The sequence below is a fragment of the Vulpes vulpes genome, chromosome 1, assembly GCF_048418805.1.
Source record: "Vulpes vulpes isolate BD-2025 chromosome 1, VulVul3, whole genome shotgun sequence".
Taxonomy (NCBI): Eukaryota; Metazoa; Chordata; class Mammalia; order Carnivora; family Canidae; genus Vulpes; species Vulpes vulpes.
The window spans coordinates 115,507,269-115,528,667 of record NC_132780.1 but is presented as its reverse complement, the minus strand read 5'-3'; the positions used below and the strand labels follow the sequence as shown (position 1 = coordinate 115,528,667).

The window sequence follows — 21,399 nt, the reverse complement described above, 5'->3', positions numbered from 1 at the left end:
CCAGACTGACAATAAAAAAAAGTGTCCCCTGACCTCTTAAAAAAAAATCTATTATTGAGCAATGACAAGTTTGGATTTATTTATAGCCATAGCCTATTCTAATATAATATAGATTTTAAAAAGTAAGAAAAGATATTTTCCCTATTCTTTGCTTAGAAAATTAAGTCTGAAATTAATTTCCACTGGAGGTTTTTTTGTTTTTTTTTTTTTTTTTAATGATAGTCACAGAGAGAGAGAGAGAGAGAGAGAGAGGCAGAGACATAGGCAGAGGGAGAAGGAGGCTCCATGCACCGAGAGCCGGATGTGGGATTCGATCCCGGGTCTCCAGGATCGTGCCCTGGGCCAAAGGCAGGTGCCAAACCACTGCGCCATCCAGGGATCCCCTACGCCACCCAGGGATCCCCTCCACTGGAGCTTTTATCTACATATCACACATACATATACTAAAAACTCCCAACTAATTAGCCTATTTGGTTACTTTTCAAAAGTAACAAACTTCATTAACCTGAGTAATATCTTAATTATCCAGATTATTCTGCTGTGCATATCAGGTTCTGATAAATCAGAATCACTTATGATAAACCACACAGAAGAAACTAATATACAAAAAGAAGTCCTGGGTTCTATTTCCTATTCTGACATTAACCTCAGCAAACTAGCTTCATTTCCCAGTGTGTAACTCTTGTTCTGTCTACCTGTACATATCAGATGAAATGATATATATAAATGTCCTTTGAAAAGTACAAAGTACTATGCAACTCTAAGATATTAGAAAATCATAGTTGTTACTATGTTGTAAGAGTCCCAGAATCTAACACATTTTTTATTTTACCAGTAAAGAAACAGAGGTTCATATAAGTAAAACTAAACAGTGCTCAAAACTTCAGCACTTTACTATTTATCCCATTACATCTTTCAGAATAAGAAATACTGGTATCTGTGGCTTCTAAAAAATGATTCCATAAACAAAGTCTTCAAAAAATATCAATTATTATTAAGGCTTAAAAAAACACATTTGTCATGACACTTTTCAATCTGATGATAGGATCAGGTCCTCTTCTACACAAGCATGGCTGCATTTTCAGTCTCTGTGATGTTCATTAATGCTTGTGTATTAGAAGGACATGGTGGAAGAGACGGATACACATGAGTAAGCTTCAAAGGAGTTCCACAGACCTAACAATATCAGTGCCTACCAGTTAAAAAAAATAAAAACAAAAACACCTCAGACAAAATCAAAAGATGAACAAACTAGGAAAACACTGGCAACTCATGACAGATAAAAGACCAATTTCAAAGGGCTTTTATAAATCAGTATGAAAAAGCACTCCTATCTAAAAGGAACATAGCAGAAAATAGTTTTCAAATGGTTAATACAGATAGGAAAGGTGCTAGCCCACTGAAAGAAATACAGACTGAATAAGTACCTAATAAAGCAGAAACAGTAAAATGCTAATTGTCAAATCTAAGTGCTGAGGACATGAGCGTTCACTGTAATGTTCTTTCAAATTTCTATGTGTTTGATAATTATCCTAAGAAAGTGTTACAAATCCTAGCAAAGGTGAAGATGTAGAGAAATAGAACTCTTACTCACTCTTATCCCTTTCGAAGGGCTACCAAAATCTAAAATGTACATTAATAGTTGTATGCTTAGAAATTTTAGTTCTATAAACTTACCTTACAAATGCACAAAGAACCATGCATAAAACATGAAAAGAAACCATAAAAAACACATAAGGATGTTTTGTGATGCAAGGTTTGTGATAGCAAAAAAACAAAAAAACAAAAATAAAAAAAACAAAAGAAAACACTATCAATAATCCAAATGTCTACCAGAAAGATGCTGTTTAAATAGGTTATGGGGTAGCCATATAGCTGGGATGCTGTGCAGCTATTTATGGAAAACTTCCTGTTTTAAAATAAGTAGATGAATATGTCATTTTTCCCTTCTCATAAAAGTAATCATCAAACAAGGAGAACGAGAAATATAAAAACTCTATTATCAAAAACTAGGGGATATGTTTAGCTCCGCAACAAAATAATGAGGAAAGCCACCTAAATGATGTAAAACCCAAACAAGGCCATGGAAGACAGTAAGAACTGACCAGAAGCTGCACATCTCAAAGTAAACTTCAGCAAGAGAGAGGCAAAAACAAAAATCCTTTGAAACCCTGCACAAAGGATACAAGCAAGTTTCCTTGGAACTAGTTTGACATCAAGGAGAAGCAGGGATATGGCAACAAACAAAACACAGGTAGGCACCCCTTTACAATAAAGAAAAAGTGGTGGAAGAGAAAGACTTCATTGTAAGTGACCTTGCAACTGCAGATATCTGTTGGCAGGAGAGAAGAGCAAAATAACTTACTTATACAACTCCATGCCATAACAAACTTCACAGATTCCCATGAAGAAATCCTGCCATCCCCTCCCATCTCCTGCAAAGGTGAATAAGAGTCACAATACACTTGAGTATAGGAACTACACAAAAATACAAGAAGAAAACAAGAAGAGCAAATATAATGATGGTTAAAGAAACTGCCAAGGCACAGATGAAAACTATGATCACTATCAATTAATGAAAGATGTCAATAACACATTCTATCACAAAACAAAATCTCAAGGAGTATATAGTAAGCTCGGCAAAACTCAGCAAAGAACTGGAAGAAAAAACAAAGCTATTACAGAAATGAAGGTTTCATTAGAAGCAAAGAATATGCTGATTATCCTATGAGCAAATGGACAAAAGGTTAAATAAAAAGAGTTAGAGAGAAAAGATATGTATGGAAAATAGATAAATATGTCTAGTTTGAAGAGAATAACCATAAGGGAAGAGAAAAAATTTCAGAAACAATTCTTGAAAACTGTCCCAAATAAACGATATATTCATAGATTGAAAAGACATAAGTTTCAGGGAAAAATTCATCAAAACTATCGATACTGGCATATATCCTTATAAAGTTACAAAACTTTAAATTTAAGGAGAAATTCCTTTGGGCACAAAGAAAAATCACTTATAAAAAGAAAAAAAAGGTCAGCTTCAGATCTCTACCTTGCATTTTTTATTTTTTATTATTTATTTAAGATTTATTTATTCATGAGACACACACACACACACACACACACACACACACACACAGAGGCAGAGACATAGGAAGAGGGAGAAGTAGGCTCCCTCAGGGAGCCCAATGTGGGACTTGACCTAGGCATTCTGGGATCAAGCCCTGAGCTGAAGGCAGACGTTCAGCCGCTGAGCCACCCAGGCATCCCATACCTTGCATTTTTAAAAAAAGATTTATTTACTCATTTTGAGATAGAAAGTGAGAGAGAGAGCTCACACAAGGGAGCACAAGCAAGAGAGAGAGAGGAAAAGGGAGAGAGAATCCTAAGCAGACTGTGTGCTGAGCATAAGGCTCAATGCACAGCTCAATCCCATGACCCTGAGATCATGACCTAAGCTGAAACCAAGAGTTGGAGGCCCACCTGACTACCAAGCCACCCCTCTTCTCTCCCTAGGATTAAGTGCTAGAATAAGAGGTCTCAAGGAAACAAACATTGACCCAAAATATTTATATCCAGCCAAACTACTATGAAAATTTAAAGGGAGTGCAGGGACACCTAGCTGTCTCAGTTAGAAGAGCGTTTAAGTCTTGATCTTGGGGGTTGTTAGTTTGAGCCCCTTAAAAGGTATAGAGATTAAAGAGAAAGAAAAATGAAAAAATTTAAAGGCAGTGGAATAAAAACAAACTTATGAAGACAAAAAAGAATCCATGGAATCAGTTTCCTTGAGCCTTTCTTGAAGAAACTTAGAAAAGTCAGATTTTAATAAACCATGAAACAGATGAAGAAACTGTAGCCAAAAGACTGCTGTGGGGACTGATTCCATCTTACTCTAGGTTCAAGACCAGTGATGTCATTTTATGGTCATGCTAGCTTTAAACTTAAGAACAGATGTAAACTGCTTTTTTCAAAAAAAAAAGATTTATGTTAGAGAGAGAGAGAGAGAGAGAGAGAGAGAGAGAAAGAGCAAGTGAGTGGGGGGGAAGGGGCAGAAGGAGAGGGAGAGATATACCCAAGTAGACACCCCAAGCATGAGAGCTGAGCATGGAGCCTGATGTGAGGCTTGATCTGAAGACCCTGAGATCATGATCTGAGCCAAAATCAAGAGTTGGATGCTTAACCGTCTGGGCCACCAATGTACCCCCAGATGTAAACTGCTTTTATTCTAATTTGTATACTCACCAGTATAAATAGAAGCTTCTCTAGCAGCCACAGGCATATTGGAGGTATTGGCTACCAAAGCTGTCCTCTTCATAATTGACTCCACCTTACCATCAACTTCCATTGTGAGCTAAAGGCAAACAATCTATTTTGATATTCTAATATCCAAACAGAACATTTTAGTTCCCCCTTTTACAATTTACCCATATTTAATCCCTCTTATAATCAGTTTTCCCAAAGTAAAATTTCCCATCACTCTAACCTCTTCTCCCTGTCCAACTATGCTGTAAAGACAGGAATTATTTCCACTTCATAAATGAAATTCATTATTTTATGGAAAGAGGAATATTACTTTAGCAAGCCAGTAAATCATATAAAGCTGATATGAAGCTCCCACCTATAAATAGTCTATTTTATATCTTTCTCTTAATAACTGAAAACCACCAGATCATAAAAAGAAACTTTAAAGTATTTAACTGAAAAAAAAAATCAAATTCCTTTCCTTAGATATACAAATTGAATCACAAATATAATTAGAAAATTCCTTAAGAGATCCTTGACGAATGAGAACATTGCTCCAGAGCCAACAAAAAGCTTTACTAGTTGCCACTGAAAGTCGATTAGTGGCATTTTCTCTAGAATGATATTTTAAGCTTTATATATACAGACCTCTGGGAAGTCCCGGAGGACTTCAGACATCTCATTTCCTCGTTCACCGCATCCTACATAGATGATCACATCACTGTTGGAATACTTGGATAGAGACTGTGATATCACTGTCTTTCCACAGCCAAAAGCCCCTGGGATTGCAGTAGTTCCTCCCTGTACACATCTAAGCAAAGTAAACAAAGTATGGATTACTTTACTTGTTAATAAATACTAACAAATAAGTAGGTAAGTGACCCAGAAATACAAGTTAGAGAAAGCACATTGAAATATTTTCATCTTTTTCTGTATCTATATCTGTATCTATGTTTATATACACACACAAAGATAGATATACAGATACAAATACTATAATTGCTCCCCCAGTTGATACCTATAACAGTGTATATTTTTTATTATCATTAACCATCTCTACCATCTTTAATAGTTTGAAAGTGAGAATATATGCCATGAGATACATGGGGAAAAGGAACATGAAAATAGATAAAACAGTATTAATGATATTTAGAATGCTTATATTAATTAGTTGATGAAAGCATAAATATAAGAATTAAAGCTAAAAGACAAATTTAAACAACTTTTCTAAGTTGTCTTCTGAAGCAAAAAATAAGACCTAAGAAAAATCACATCCTGCTATAAAGGTTAATGAACAAAGACTTTTATTAAGTAAGGTGTTATGCCAATCCCCTTTTATATATTGAGTATTTATAAAGTACTTCCTAGGCACTAAAAATTGCCTGGAGATGTTGAAGAGAGATCAGCAAATAAGATAGTAGTGTTACTGTAAGCACAGAGCTCACATTCTAGGGGATAAAATGAAGAGTCAGCTGTTGATTATAGTGCCATTTAGCAGCTACGTTCAAACTTTCCCTAAGCAGTGGCAACGGAGAGTGAGCTACCCTTCACAGCAGAGGAAAGTGAATGTCGTGGTATGTGTCCATATGTCTGTGCACATGCTGTGTATGTAGAGCAGGAGGGTGTGGGTGGGAGAAATGAAATGTAATGCTAAGGGAAATTCTTTGCAATATTGTGTTTTATTATTATAAAATTCACAAAAACACTATAGTCTTAAAAACAATTATAGGTATCTTCAATATAAAACTAATATGCATTAAAATTTTTCGTCCTTCAAACTCTTCAGTGACTTTGATAAACTAAGAGGGCATGTCCATATTCGTTCTGTGGTTTTGTATACCTCTTTCAAATCACTTTTAACTTGAGTGGGGAGACAGGGTTGGGTGTGCCCCAGTTTGGAAGGTCAGCAATTCAATGTGTAAAGTGCTATCCCAGAGAAAATCCAGGGCACTATAGGAGAACACAGGAAGGGATGTAAAGTCTGACACTGTATTGAAGTGGGCTTAGGAGAGCCTTCTGAGAGTAGCTAAGATCTGAAAGGAAAGAGAAACTAGCCAGACGGGAAAGAACATTCCTGGCAGAGAAAACAGCATACCCAAAGGCCCAGGGGCAAGAAAGAGCATTGCTTGAGGAACTAAGTCCTTTAGGATGCCTGGAAGATAGTATATAAGGAGATTGGGCAGTCAAGTGGCTGAGAGGTTACTGGAAGATAACCAACAGCTAAATCACAGACTGTTTTGTAGGGAGTTAAGGAGTATTTGTTTTAAAAGCAATAAAGTGCACTGAGGAGTTTCAAGAAAAACAGTGCAGGACCAGGTATGTGTTTTAGATGGGTCACAATGTAGTATGGACAATCATTTAGAAAGAAGGCAAGACGGAAGAGAAGAAGTCTGATTGTGATTATTGCAGAATTAGGGTAAGATCTTTAGGTAAAGTCATGGAGTAGGGATGAAAGATGTAGATAAAACATATCTAGGTAAGAGAATAAAAGCACTTGTTCAATAATTACATGTGTGCACGTAAGACTGATCCTTGAGAGAAGTCACAGATTTTAGAGTCAGCATTTACTGGATGGATGATAGTGTCATCTGTTGAAAGCGGCAACAAAAAAGATGAGCAAGTTTCAAGGAATAAAGTAGTGAATAAGATGATTTTAGCTATGAACATATTGACTTTGAGGCACCTCTAAGACATTCAAAAGGAGAGGTGTGAACAGAAGTGAACATGTGAGTCTGGAACTCACATGAGATCTGGGAGGAAGATACAGATTTGGAAGTCATCAAATTACTATTTAAGTCATGAGGGTGAAAAAAACTCTAAGAAATATCAAAATTAAGGGAGAAGGAACCTGAAATGGAGAATAAGAACTTGTATACAGAGGCTAACAGGAAAAACAAAGAAAGATGGTATTTCAAGGAGGAAGGAGTAGAAAGTAATATCCAAAGTTGTAGGAATTAAGGAAATACTAAAACTTATTTGTTGAATTATCAGTAATGGGAATGAACGATGATGTTAGTGAGAGTAGTTTCAACTGGGTGGGCAAGGCAACTGGCTGGGCACACCGAGTCAGAGTGGGAAACGTGGAGATGGCCAATTTGATTTTTCAAGAGGTCTGGCTATGAAGATGAGGAGACACAGAGTGGAAGGTAGAAAGGGGAAAAGGGTGGAGGGTAGATATTTTTTCATTAGATAGGAGATAAAAGGAAGATAACCTTTAAGGTTATCTAAAGGGAGATAACCTAAAGAGAGGTTTCTGAGGAGACAAGAGGCGGGATATATTCCAGAAAGAGGAAAGGAAGAAGGGACAAATGGAAGTATATATTAACTGAAGGAGTTTTCAAATGTGATGGTCTCTAACTTCTTCATGGAGGCTCTAGCATGATCATTTGTTGCCAAAGGAAGAAGGAAGAATGGAGCTGAGGCCCTGAGACAGGTGTAGAGGTCTGAAACAGCTGCTGCGGAGAGGGGGAGCATGGTAAACAGGGAAATGCAGGACTGCAACCCAGTGGTGAGATACTAACCTGCACTGATTATCTGATTTTCTCAGTAGCCTGTGTGTAGACCTGGGAGGAGGTAGGTGGACTGATTTCGCGGTTGGGATTTTGCCGGGTGGGTGTAACAAAAGAAAGAAATAAGAAATTGTAGTATACCAGCCAATATGCAGAAACTTGAGAGCCTAATAAGCTTAAGCTAGATATTGAAGGATATGGAAACAAGAGGTGCTGACTAATAAGTCACAGGATCAAAGATCTTATGAGAAATAATGAGAACAACTCAGAGAATAGGTTTCAAGGGTCAGTGGGACATATGTGGGTTGGTGATCAAAGTTGAAGGAATTACTGTATCATGGCTTCAATCTTTTCTGTGAATTAAATGAAGTCATTTGTTGAAAGTAAAGCAGGGTATGGTGAAGCCTGAGAATTAAAGAGAAGAGGTTTTTAAGTAGTCAAAGAAAATGGCAAAGGGCAGACTATAAATTAAGAATGAATTTTGGGCAGCACGGAGAGCACCACTGATTTTAGAAACCATCGACTTATACTGATACCCATCTACTAATTCCAGCTATATTATTTGGGCATAGATTTACTTCTGGAAATTTTTTTCAGAAAGCTTTAGGAAAAAACCTTTCCTTTTGCAACTGTGAAACAATAAATCTTCAGTGATTTGACTCCATAATAAGCATTGGCAATATATGAATATATTTAACTAATTCACTGTTATTTCTCTAGATAAAGTTTATTATAGGATTAGCACATGAAATCTTTATAAAGCAGGTAAACAACAAGCACATTTAATCTTCTGAGGAAAAACCACAGGGCACAGCTCAAACTTACGGAAAAAGGGCATCAAGGACCCTCTGGCCAGTCAACAAGGGATGATTAGCCGGCAGCTTCTCAGTGACAGGCCGAACTTGACGTACAGGCCATACTTGGACCATGCTAAACTTTTCCTTTATACCTTCAAATTCAAGCTCCAAGACAACATCCTATAAAAATGCAGCAGGATGTTAAGTACAGTCAAATTTATGAATATGAGCATTTCTTCCTCTAAAATCAAAGTAATCCAGATTCCTCTTGAGGGTAGAGAAGTGGTATGCAGAAGTGGAGAAGGAGATTTATACTTTTTCTTGTAATTCTTTATATACGATTCTCATTTTTTTTTTTCGATTCTCATTTTTTTTAACCAGGTATACTTATTACTGTTCCAATAACTAAAAAATAGAGGAGTTTTTGAGAAAGAGGTATTTTAAGTAACAGAGGAATAGTTAAATAAATTATATGGATACGCACAGGGACAAATCTTAAAAGATATAGAAGACACCCCTGGGACTGGGGGGAGAAATGAAAATATTCATAATTTATTTTGTACTGTTTCATCTGTGTACTTTATTACTATACTCTTATACTAAATAAAAATACTTATTCAGAACCCTAAAATATTTAATAACGTTAAATATTAAATATTTATAAAAGCAAAAAATATGAGTAATACTCTAACATTTATGAACACTGAGATGGTTTCAACTATTCACAAATAATCCCAATATCCACACACCTATAGGAATCTGTAATTTTGTTGATACGTGAATTTGAATTGTCTCCCCCAGAGGGTTCCTTCCATGAAGGATGGAGTGTGAGTCTCTTAGCTAGTGAGTCAGGCTAACTGACTGCCTAGAATCCCAATCTTAACTCTTTTTGTTTCTATATTTTGTAGAACACAGATTTACTCTTATTAAATAATTAGAAAATTATTATTTTACCATTTATTGGGAACAGATTATTTGTTACAATGATCTTCTCAATAAAATTATCTTCATACCCACAAAGACTATTTTGACTTCACTGTATGATATGATGTGACTATCAATAACATTAAAGGACTAAGTTTTAAATAGCTCATCCAGAGTTAGAATTTCTATAATCCAACATACAATTTATTATGTATATATAGATTGACAGTTAAAATCAAAGTAAGTCTATTCTATGCTTTAAGAATCAGAGCTTTAATAATGTAGTGTAAGTTAAGATGGTAGGAAAATGTTATACTATATATTGCTTTCCCTTTAAAAAAAACTCCATATGTTCTGCTTTTTGTGTTCCCAAGCCCAAGTTTAAAGATAAAATCTTTATAAAAATCTTAAAAAAGGGACACTTGGGTGGCTCAGTGTTTGAGTGCCTGTCTTCGGCCCAGGGCATGATCCTGGAGTCCCAGGATGGAGTCCCATATTGGGCTCCCTGCGTGGAGCCTGCTTCTCCCTCTGCCTATGTCTCTGCCTCTCTCTCTATGTCTCTCATGAATAAATAAATAAAATCTTTTCCCTCAATTTATATATAGCATTTCAATGCATAAATCACATAAGCAGCACTTCAAATGATATCCAGAACACTTACCATTATTTGAAAGTAACAAGAAGTACAAATGTCATACTTTGTTCTTATACTGACACTGCTACACTGATTAGATATAATGGATAGCCTATGCTATCACAAGATGGTAGATCACTCATAATTCAGGGATGCTAGAAATGTTCAAGGCATTTAGCTATTCGGCGTCCCAAAGACTCAAGCTAAATGATTTGGCAGATTTCAGGACAATACTGAGGATAAATCTGAACTTCTGTGCATTGCTAACTTGGAGAGTAATTTGACCATACCCACCAAATTTCAAAATGTACATATCCTTTGACCCAATTCTTGCATTTCTAGGAATTTCCTTTATGTATATAAAATGTCCTATTATCAGAGGCACCAGGGTGGCTCAGTTGGTAAAGCAGCTACCTTTAGATCAGGTCATGATCCAGGATCCTGGGATGGAGTCCTACATTGGGCTCCCTGCTCAACAAGGAGCCTGCTTCTGCTCCTCCCCCAACTCATGCATGCGTGCTCTCTCTGTCTTAAATAATAAAATCCTTTAAGGCTCAGCGGTTTAGTGCCTGCAGCCCAGGGTGTGATCCTGGAGACCCGGGATCAAGTCCCATGTCAGCCTCCCTGCATGGAGCCTGCTTCTCCCTCTTCTGGTGTCTCTGCCTCTCTCTCCTCTCAGTGTATTCTCATGAATAAATAAATAAAATCTTTTAAAAAATCTCTTTTATTAAAAAAAAAACAACAAAACGTCCTATTATCAAAATATTATAGCCCATTTCTTACACCCTAAGTTTGGAAATGAACATTACTATAGAGACTAGCTAAATAACTTGTGGTAGTATACGAGGCTGTAATATGTAATACTCAGCAGTATTAAGACAGATTCTCTGGAAAGCTATGTCCTGGATTCAAATCCTAAGTCCTGGACAGCTTGGTTGGTTCAGTGGTTTAGTGCCGCCCTCAGCTCAGGACCTGACCCTGGAAACCGGGGATCCAGTCCCACGTCGGGCTTCCTGCGTGGAGCCTGCTTCTCCCTCTGCCTATGTCTCTGCCAGTCTCTCTATGTCTCTCATGAATAAATAAAAAAAATATTTTTACAAAAATCTTAAAAAATAAAAAAAAAAATAAAAAAAAAATCTTAAAAAATAATTATAGGAATTATTTACAGGAAAAAAATAGGTGTTGGTGAGGATGTGGAGAAAGGGGAAACTTCTTGTACTGTTGGTGTCAATGCAAACTGGTGCAGCTACTCTGAAAAACAGTATGGAGGTTCCTAAAAAAGTTAAAAGTAGAACTACTCTATGATCTGGTAATTGCACTAGTAGGTAATTACCCAAAAGATAAAAAATACATGCAAAGGGATTCAAAGGGATACATGCACCTCAATGTTTATAGCAGCATTATCAATAGGCAAATTATGAGAAGAGCCCAAATGTCCATCCCTGATGAATGGATAAAGAAGAGGTGGTATGTATACACAACGGAATATTACTTAGCCATAAAAAGAATGAAGTCTAGCTATCTGCAATGATGCAGATGGAGTGAAAGAATATTATCTTAAAAGCAAAGTAAGTCAGAGAGAGACAAATACCATAGGATTTCATTTGTATGTGGAATTTAAGAAAAACAGATGAACACAGGGGAAAAAAAAAGAGAAGCAAACCACAAAACAGACTCTTAACTGTAGGGAACAAACTGAGAGCTACTGGAGTGGTAGGGGATGGACTAAATGGATGAAGGGTCTTAAAGACAGCACTTGTGAGAGCACTAGGTGCTGTATGTAACTGATAAATCACTAAATTTTATGCCTGAAACTAGTATTACACTGTATGCTAACAAACAGGAATTTAAATAAAAAACTTGAAAAAAAATGAATAAGGGAATCTAACGTATAACATGATGACTATAGTTAACAGTATTGTGTTATATACTTGAAAGTTGCTAACAGAGTAGAGCTTAAGTGTTTTCACCACACACACATAAATTAAGTGCATGAAGTGTTCCGATGGAAGTGTTAACTAACCCTGTTGTAATCATTTTGCAATAAAGTATTAAATCATCATGGTAAAAAAAATATGGCAGTTATTTAAAACTGACATATTAAATATCAATTCTAGTACTATTTAGGACACTAAAATGGGACTACTATCAGGAAGGACCACACTATGAGATAACGTTTATATACTACTTACTGAGGTATCGTAATTTCCAGGTGGAGCAATATAAGTTACAGTTCCTCTGTTTCGTGGGGGTAACATGATTTTGTGTTTGATGAGTGAGTTCTCATTGACAATTCCATAAATATCTCCACCAGTGATGTGACTACCAACCTAGAGAACAAATGCATTCGCTGTTTAATGTTCAAATAAACATCAAGCTGTTTAATGTTCAAATAAATGTCAAATAGATTCATCCTTGATATTATTTAAATCATTTGCTTCACTTATCATAAAACATTTTAGTTCTATAATTCTTCTAGTAGATTTAAAGAGAAATTTAAACTATGCTTCTGTGGCCTATTTTTATTTGACAAAAGTACAAAAGAGTTCACTAAACATCCATTTCACATTCTTTCACCAACTTTAGAAATCCTGGTTACAAAGACATACCCGTAGGTTTTTGCAAGGTGCAAAATCCCATTTGACATCTCTGCTAAGAGCAGAGACGTTTACTCCTCTTGGAATGTAGATACTTTGAGTCTGACTGCTGATATCTGACAAAGGTCTCTGAATACCATCAAAGATAGCTCCCATGATGCCAGGCCCAAGCTCTACCGAGAGGGGTTTACCAGTACGGAGTACAGGATCTCCAACAGATACACCAGCTAGAAACAGTAGTTGAGGAAAACTCACTATGAAAGTTTAGAGACATTATAAGAAGGAAATACCACAGCTGAATGGGAAACAATACTTAAGCTAAAACAGAAATTCTCAAACTTGCTTAGTTTGCAACATCCTCAGTGTTTAAGTAACTTTTTCACAGTGATCTATAACAAAAGATATACCTAATAATTCCACTTATTAAAGTTTTATCCAACCAACTTAATAAATAAATATGTATGTCCTAACAACTGTCACTTTTTTTTTCTTTAAGATTTTATTTATTTATTCATGAGAGACAGAGAGACAGAGGCAGAGACACAGGCATAGGGAGAAGTAGGCTCCATACAGGGAGCCTGATGCAGGACTTGGTCCTAGAACTCCAGGATCACGCCCTGAGCTGAAGGCAGACACTCAACTGCTGAGCCACCCAGGCATCCCCTAACAACTGCCACTTTAAGAGAAAAGTATATATAGGTTGAAAGAAAAAATGGTATTTTAATTTCATTTTTCAATAACAGTTCTTCATGGATGATTTCATGGGATATAAATACCTACTGGGCATTGTAAAACTTTGAAACCTTGGAATCAAACTGAATATCTGTTCCACATTTATTTTTGTATGATACTTGCTTTTCAGCTTAACAATCACAACTCAGCTTTGCAAAGATATGACATCACTGACAAGAATATAGTGTCTTGAATAATGAAAGTGTCTATTAACTGAAGCTACTGGTTCATGTGACATCTGACAACATGTCTAATGTTCCTGTGTTAACCTCAAAAATTTTAAATATCCTTGGATATCACATGAGTTTGGGGCAGCTGCCCAGTGTGCCTTCTGCACATTTTGGGAATCACAGAGCTAAAAACAGAAGCAATACATTGTTAATATATTATTTCATCTCTACTTAATACCCTGTTTCAACTACACTATTGAGGAATATCAGTCCCCAACAGGGGCAAAGTTTAAAGAATTTTACAGTGAATTCTCTCATATTGACCAGTTAGATCCTATCATTAACATTTTCTGATACTTTATCACATACCTATCCATCTTCATAATACACATTTTTAAGTAAAATGTTTTACTTTTAAGTAAAAAAAGCAAGGTGTAGAATAGTGCATATAATATGCTATCTTTTGGGAATGAAGAGAAGAAAAATAACATAATAATATTGGTTCATATATGCAATTAACAAACTAGAAAGATATATAATAAAAGGAATTAGTAAAAGTGGCTGTATGCATATGTCTTTTGAAAATTGGCCAGATATAAGATGACAATGGCGGAGAGGTTTTTCACTGTATACAAGTTCATTTGTTTTTATTTTAAGTCTTCAAATCACATAGAAGATTGAAAGATAAAGCTAACATTAAAAAACATCCATTAAAAAATCCTTCTAATTAGTCATGATTTTATAGCTACAGACTTCTAATTTTATTTAAATTTTCAGATGATTTTACTCTGATTTAGCACCCTAGTACTCAACAGAGAAGTTACCTGAAAAAAATGGATTTTAATATGGAAAAAACTTGTATAAAGTAAATCTTTTTTTTTTGTATAAAGTAAATCTTAATGAGCCAAAGAACTAATGCTGCCCATATATTTATAGCAGCATTATTTACAATAGCCAAGATATGTAAGTAACCTAAGTGTCCACTGATACATTAATGGATAAAGACAATGTAGCATGTGCATGTGCGTTTAGAATATTGTGGCAGTTATGTGTATACAGATAGAATATATTGTGTTTTTAATATATATACATGTTATATTACACAATAGAGTATGACCCAGCCATTAAAAAAAAGGATGAAATCTTGCCATTTGTGACAACATGGGTGGACCTAGAAGGTCCGTATTAAGTCAGATCAAGAAAAACAAATACCATGTAATTTCACTTATGTGTGTAACCTGGAAAACAAATGAACAGACAAACAAGGAAACGAATTCATTAAATATAAAGAACAATCTAGTGGTTACCAGAAGGGAGAAGGTTGGGTAGATGGGCAAAACAGGTGAAGGAGATTAAGAGGTACAAACTTTCAGTTATAAAATAAATTAGTCATGGGGATAAAAAGGTACAGCATGGGGAATATAGTCAATAATACTGTAATAACTTTGGTAACAGAGGATAACTACACTTGTGGTAAGCATTTCATATAGTATATAATTGTCAAATCCCTATGTTATATACCTGAAACTAACATAACATTGTATGTCAACTATACTTTAATAAAAATTTTTAAAAAGTAAGACTTAATGCTGATCTTGAGAATAATTTAAGTAAAACACAAAGTGAAGTTAAAAAAAAGTGGTTTCTCTTCATAAAATCTAATACATTATCTCTTTTTCATTGAAAACTTAAAATAAATACTATGCTTAAAAGCCAAAAATATGATAAACAAGTAGTAAAGATTCCCTAGTGCTAAAGCTATAATGTACCATGACATACAACATTATCTTACTAGGATAGAGTAGTGACTCATTTACTTATGAATTTTCTATTTAAAATGGAAATCATGATCAGAGAATTTTAACCCTTTAAACCGATGTTGTCATTCTGTTTATGCTTTCCTCTACAATATGTGTTCACTCTCAAGAAAATTGTAATTGGTTTCCCCTAAAGTTTGGGAACTATCAAAATATTAAGAGCAATACAAGTTCAGAAGATAATACTCATTTCTTAAAGAATGATCATAAGTTCCTAGTACCTTTCCTCAATAAATTCTTATATAAATCAGGTTTCTTTATGACACCAACATTTCATGCTTTTGATAGTATTGGTTGTTGCTGTTTCCACCTTTGCCATAAATCCTTAAATTCTGACTTGCAGAAAGCGGCAAAAAATTGAACCAAAAAAGGATACAAGTTTCTTCATACACTTGGATAGTTGCCATGTCACCCTCCAATCGGATAATCTCTCCAACCAACTCACTGTGGCCCACTCTCACCAGCTCATACATGGCTGCGCCTGCCATGTCACAGGCTGTAACCACTGAAAAGAACAAATGAGTTTTTAGTAACTTAAGACTCAGTGAATAGAGATAATTGAGATATCCAATTAATCCAATAATACATCTCTCTCATATATTCATAAGAAAAATATGTATGAAACATATATCATTTCACAAGAATATACATTTTAGCATATGATACAGAGGTAAACAAAATAAATTTGTTAGGCTAAAGTTTATTCATTTACATAACACACATGAAAATTATTTTCAAAAAGTCTTAAGTTCTATACAGCAAATTCTTACCTAGCAGCATTGAGGCACATTTTGATCAACTCAGGTTGCTATACTACATGGAATGATGGATTTAGGAAAAACATAAAACATTTTTAAACTAAAATTGGAACAAGAGCTTTAGCTAGTAGTAGCATGGTAGAATCAGTTTGCTGTGTTGTCACCATTCCTTTGAGAAATAATATTTAAAATTACATCTTTACTTTGACTTCTAATACTTCATATTGGTGGTTCTTAAAGCTCTTCTGGGACAAGAACCCCTTTGATAAACTAATGACAGCTCTACCTAGAAAAAATCACATATGCATCTACAAAAGTTTTTTTCAGAGGCACCTTGTCTAGCTCAATCAGTAGAGCATGCAACTCCTGATCTCAGGGTTGTGAGATCAAGCCCCAAGTTGGGTGTAGAGATTACCTAAAAAATAAAACCGTAAAATTTTTTTTTCATAGACCTTTTAGCCTTTCATAAGGATGTTTATATTCAGTCATCACCACTGGGTGAAGTCCTAATTAAGAATTCTTATTTCTTATAAATCCTGAACCAGAATTTTTACTTACTATTTTATATCATGTTGTCTAGAAAGTAATAGTTACTTTTCTGGTAGGCAGGGAAAGTTGTACATTTTCAGATATGTGTAGGAATAACTCTATTTTTAATATTCAGCCTTCTGATACATTTATTAGAACTATGTATTATGTAATATTCAAGTAGAAACCATTAAAGTATTAATATTCAATTAACTTGCATTAGGACAATGAAGATTTGTTAATTTCATAAATATTTACCTCTACACCTACCATATAAGAATAATTAAGATGCACAGAAATGTCAGAGATGACTAAAATTTTATTTTACTATTTTTTAAGAGGGGGGATGGGCCAGAGGGAGAGGGAGAGAGAGAATCTCAAGCAGGCTCCCCACCACAGGGAGACTGACTCAGGGCTCAATCTCACAACCCTGAGATCATGACCTGAGCCCAAATCAAGAGTTTAACGCTCATGACTGAGCCTCCCAGATGTTCCTAAAATTTTATTTTATTTATTTATTTATTTTTAAATCATATTTCACAGGGGTGCCTTGGTGGCTCAGTCGGTTAAATGTCTGCCTTTAGCTTAGGTCATGATCCCAGGATCCTGGGACTGACTCCTGCATCCGGCTCTCAGCTCAGTGGAGGGCCTACTTCCTCCCTCTCCCTCTGCCTGCCGCTCTGCCTAATTATGCTTTTTCTCTGTTAAATAAATAAATAAAATCTTTTATTTTTTATTTTTTTGTATTTTTTTATTGGAGTTCGATTTGCCAACATATAGTGTAACACCCAGTGCTCATCCCAAATAAAATCTTTTTAAAAACCATATTTCAGAAGCTTAAATATATGCCACTTCTCTATCATTTTATATTAAATACTTAAGAATAATAAGTTCTAGGAGCAGTTTACTACAAGTTTCAAAAAAACATTTTTACCTAAACTCTTTTGATGGTGTTCTTTGTCTTTTCCCTAAAAGTTCTTGGGTGTAGCCTGTGTTTCCTAAAGATGCTTCAATCAAGGGGAAAATTGTTTCTCAAATGGCAAAAAATATTGAAAACAAGTGAGATGAATTTTGGCAATAAGTTCAAGCTTAAACACCAAGTTCTAAGCTTCTGTAGAAGCTTCTTAGGGAGAAAATAAACACTGTGACTGACTTTATTTGCATAAACACTGAAAAAGGGTCATCACCACTACTGTGAATAGAACAAAAAAAGACTATAGAATGAGGTTTATAAAAAGACATAAGGAAAAATATCCATGGCCTAAGGATTATAAATCAATGAGCAGATTTTACCTATGGATTTTACCTATAAATCATATTTTACAGTTAGATTAAAATGAATACTAGAATGAGATTTATCATTTAAAATGCAGTACTGCAAGTTTTGACAGGATAAACAAAGTTTTTAACTGCTTCCTATTATTCTCACATCATAAAACGTCTTACCCACAGATAACTAGTTATGAGATATCTAAAATAAGTGTTCAGAAGGATTTATATATGCAAAGAGCCAAGAATGATATTTTTGAGAAATGCTCTGAAAAAAATTATTTAAGGGCAAACTACATAAACATATATTTACTGAATGACTATTATCTGCAAGATATTATATACTAAAAGCTATAAACTTTATATAGCCTTTTAACCTTAGATTTCACACAAAAATTAAGATGTATCTAAAACTGAACACCAATTATACATTTACATAATAAACAGGGTATTACAAATTAGTGCCCAATAATTATTAAGATAATGAATGCCAGAGAAGTTCTTATGATGGAGGTATTACCTCAATAACAACTAAGAAATCTTTTAGGGACAAATAGAACTTATATGGGTGAACAGATACCTGTGTATTTTACCTAAAATGCCTTGAAAAGACATTCATTTAAGTTAAGAGTCTTTACTATCGAGATTATTACATATTACTTACCAGGTCCTGAGACCCCATGCACATAACCAAATGTGCTTTCTTTATCTTCATCAAGTATTTTGGGTAGCTTGGAGAAATCCATCATGTTAATTTACCTATGGTTAAAAAAAATTATAGTTACAAACTCTAAAGCAAGAAAACTGACATAAGTAGTCAATGCCCATCATTGGTGTATTCTTGAGTTATCACTTCCTCAAAGTAAAATATAAAATTCTTAAAATTTGGTTAAAAGTGCCCTATTCCTGGAGGGTCTACAGTCATTAAAATTCGGAAGTACATATTCTTATGCAAAGTATTCCACAGAAAATAACAAGGACCATAAGAAACAACGCGAAGTCTTTCCTATGGCTCATCCAGCCCTACGTCTTGTCCTCCCTGCCACTACCACTCTAACCTCCTCCCCAATTCCTCTTCCCCTTTATCATTCTGCATATACATACTGAACATCTTGCCTTTCTTAAAAACACATACATTCTGCACCAGGGTCTTTGTTATCCCCCTGCATGGAGTATTCTTTTTCCAGATAGCCATTCCTGTAACTCCTTCAAGTCTTTACTCAAATGTTTCCTTCTGTGAGGGGCTTCTCTGGCCACCTATTTATAATTGCAATATATCTCTTTTCTACCCTGCTTTACTTTTCACCATTTCAATGAAATTTTTTTTACTGAAAAAATTTTTTTAATGTATTATCTGTCTTTATAATTTTTCTGGAAGCAATTTTCCTTCTTTTTTTTTTTTTTTAAAGCAGACCACAGAACCATTTAAGAAATTCAGTTCAACTTTACCTTATAGATGTGCAATCTCAAAAACCCAAAGAATGAGGGGCACCTGGGTGGTTCAGTGGGTTAAGTGCCTGCCTTTAGCTCAGGTCATGATCCCAGGGTCCTGGGATTGGGTCTTGTGTCTCACTGTGTCAGACTCCCTGCTCAGTAGGGAGCCTGTTTCTCCCTCTGCCCCATCCCCACACAACCACTTGTGCTTTCATGTTCTCTATATTTCAAATAAATAAATAAAATCTTAAAAAAAAAAAAAAAAAGAAAGAAAAGAAAAACCTCGGGTAGCCCGGGTGGCTCAGCAGTTTAGCACCACCTTCAGCCCAGGGCCTGATCCTGGAGACCCGGGATTAAGTCCCATGAGGGGCTCCCCACATAGAGCCTGCTTCTCCCTCTGCCTGTGTCTCTACCTCTCTCTCTCTCATAAGTAAATAAAATCTTAAAAAAAAAAAAACAAAACTCCCCCCCCCCCCAAAAAAAAAAAACCTCCAAAGAATGAACTATTCAAGTCCAAACAGAAAATTGGTTGCAGGGATGCCTGGATGTCTCAGTGGTTGAGCATCTGCCTTTGGCTCACAGTGTGATCCTGGGATCCAGGACAGAGTCCCACATCAGAGTCCCACATCAGGCTCCTTGCATGGAGCCTGTTTCTCCCTCTGTCTATGTCTCTGCTTCTCTTTCTCTGTGTCTGTCATGAATAAATAAAATCTTAAAAAAGAAAAAAGAAAATTGGTTGCAGATCCCAAAGTAGAAAGTTCATTTTTTTATTGCTGGTCTAATTTAATAATTATTGGCAACTGAATAAGTGAGATGAAATACATGTACATATAAAAAGCTAATAATGTCCACAAACAAGGTAAGGATAACAGATTAATAAGTAATAAAGTATCAAATAATACACATTTATTTACTAAAGGAACAGAGATCAGAATGTTTAAGGAAGACTTCTTGAAGGTCATGTAGAATTAGCATAAACTAAGGAAAGATGACAGGAAAGGCATTCCAGGTAAGGGAAATAACATGAACAAAAGAATGGAAAAAAAAGAAAAAAGAATGGAAATAAAATTTTCAGGAACAGTTAAAAGACCAGTCTGACTGGAATAAAAGTGAAAAATAAGAATGCAAAGGTAGAGAGACTAATATGTGGGTCTTGAAATGAATGCCAAGTGGACTTTAGCCTATAAACAACATGAAACAATCAAGGGAGAAGTGCTATGAGAATTGTTAATTCATCTAACAGATTAAAATAGGAGAGAGAATGCAGGCCAAGATACATCGAAAAGTTCTGGAAGTAGTTATGGCTTGAGTATCAATGGAATTCAATTTATTAAATGTTTATTAAGCTCCTATCTTGAAAAGACACTGTGTTGAATTTAGGGAATAAGGAATGTGAATAAAAGGAGCTATCACTGGCTTTAGACAAATGTAGTATATAGCAAAATGACAACACACCGAGAACAGAGGAGAAATTGATTCAGATGTGGGAGAAGTGCAAACCAATGTGTAGGCTAAGGGGAACAGGTAGCTGGAAATTAAGTTTTGAGGCTGATGAGTTGAGTCTAGATAGAAGGAATACAGAAAGAAAAAGGAAAAACCTTGAGCTTTGGGGTTTAATTCAGGCAGGGTTGAGTAGTTGAGTAGTGTTTTTGTCTTTCTGGAGCCACTGAAGGATCACTATGGAAACATATTCTCCAGGGGACAAAATTTGTAATCCATTAACCAAGATATCAAAGAATTGGGAAGATGAGTGTAACAACAGTGTATCTGGTTTGATACACTCTGTGGCTGCAGAAGCGGAATGGTGGATAGGGCGAACAAGGAAGAACGGAGTGATTCAAGAAACAGGTATGCATGAAAACCACATGGAAATATGGGAGAGTTTGCAAGTAAGAGAAATATGACCAAAGAGGCAAGAAAAGTACCAAGAACTTAAAGATGGCATCAGTTGTAAGGTAGAGACTATCAGGCTGGTAATTTATTGATAAAGG

General features: G+C 35.3%; 1 protein-coding gene across 3 annotated transcripts in view; it reads right to left on the bottom strand.

Moving 5' to 3' along the window:
• Window positions 1-21,399, bottom strand: part of ATP6V1A (ATPase H+ transporting V1 subunit A) — a 65,604-nt gene that overhangs the window by 16,162 nt on the left and 28,043 nt on the right. For all 3 annotated transcript variants that reach the window (XM_072723504.1, XM_072723501.1, XM_072723513.1), the window contains 7 exons: window positions 18,639-18,733; window positions 15,796-15,924; window positions 12,713-12,927; window positions 12,296-12,433; window positions 8,574-8,725; window positions 4,888-5,050; window positions 4,240-4,348 (listed from right to left, as the gene is read on the bottom strand). In XM_072723504.1, the coding sequence (XP_072579605.1) occupies window positions 4,240-4,348; window positions 4,888-5,050; window positions 8,574-8,725; window positions 12,296-12,433; window positions 12,713-12,927; window positions 15,796-15,924; window positions 18,639-18,723 (991 nt within the window). In that variant the 5' untranslated portion in view covers window positions 18,724-18,733. The remainder of the gene's footprint in view (window positions 1-4,239; window positions 4,349-4,887; window positions 5,051-8,573; window positions 8,726-12,295; window positions 12,434-12,712; window positions 12,928-15,795; window positions 15,925-18,638; window positions 18,734-21,399) is intronic.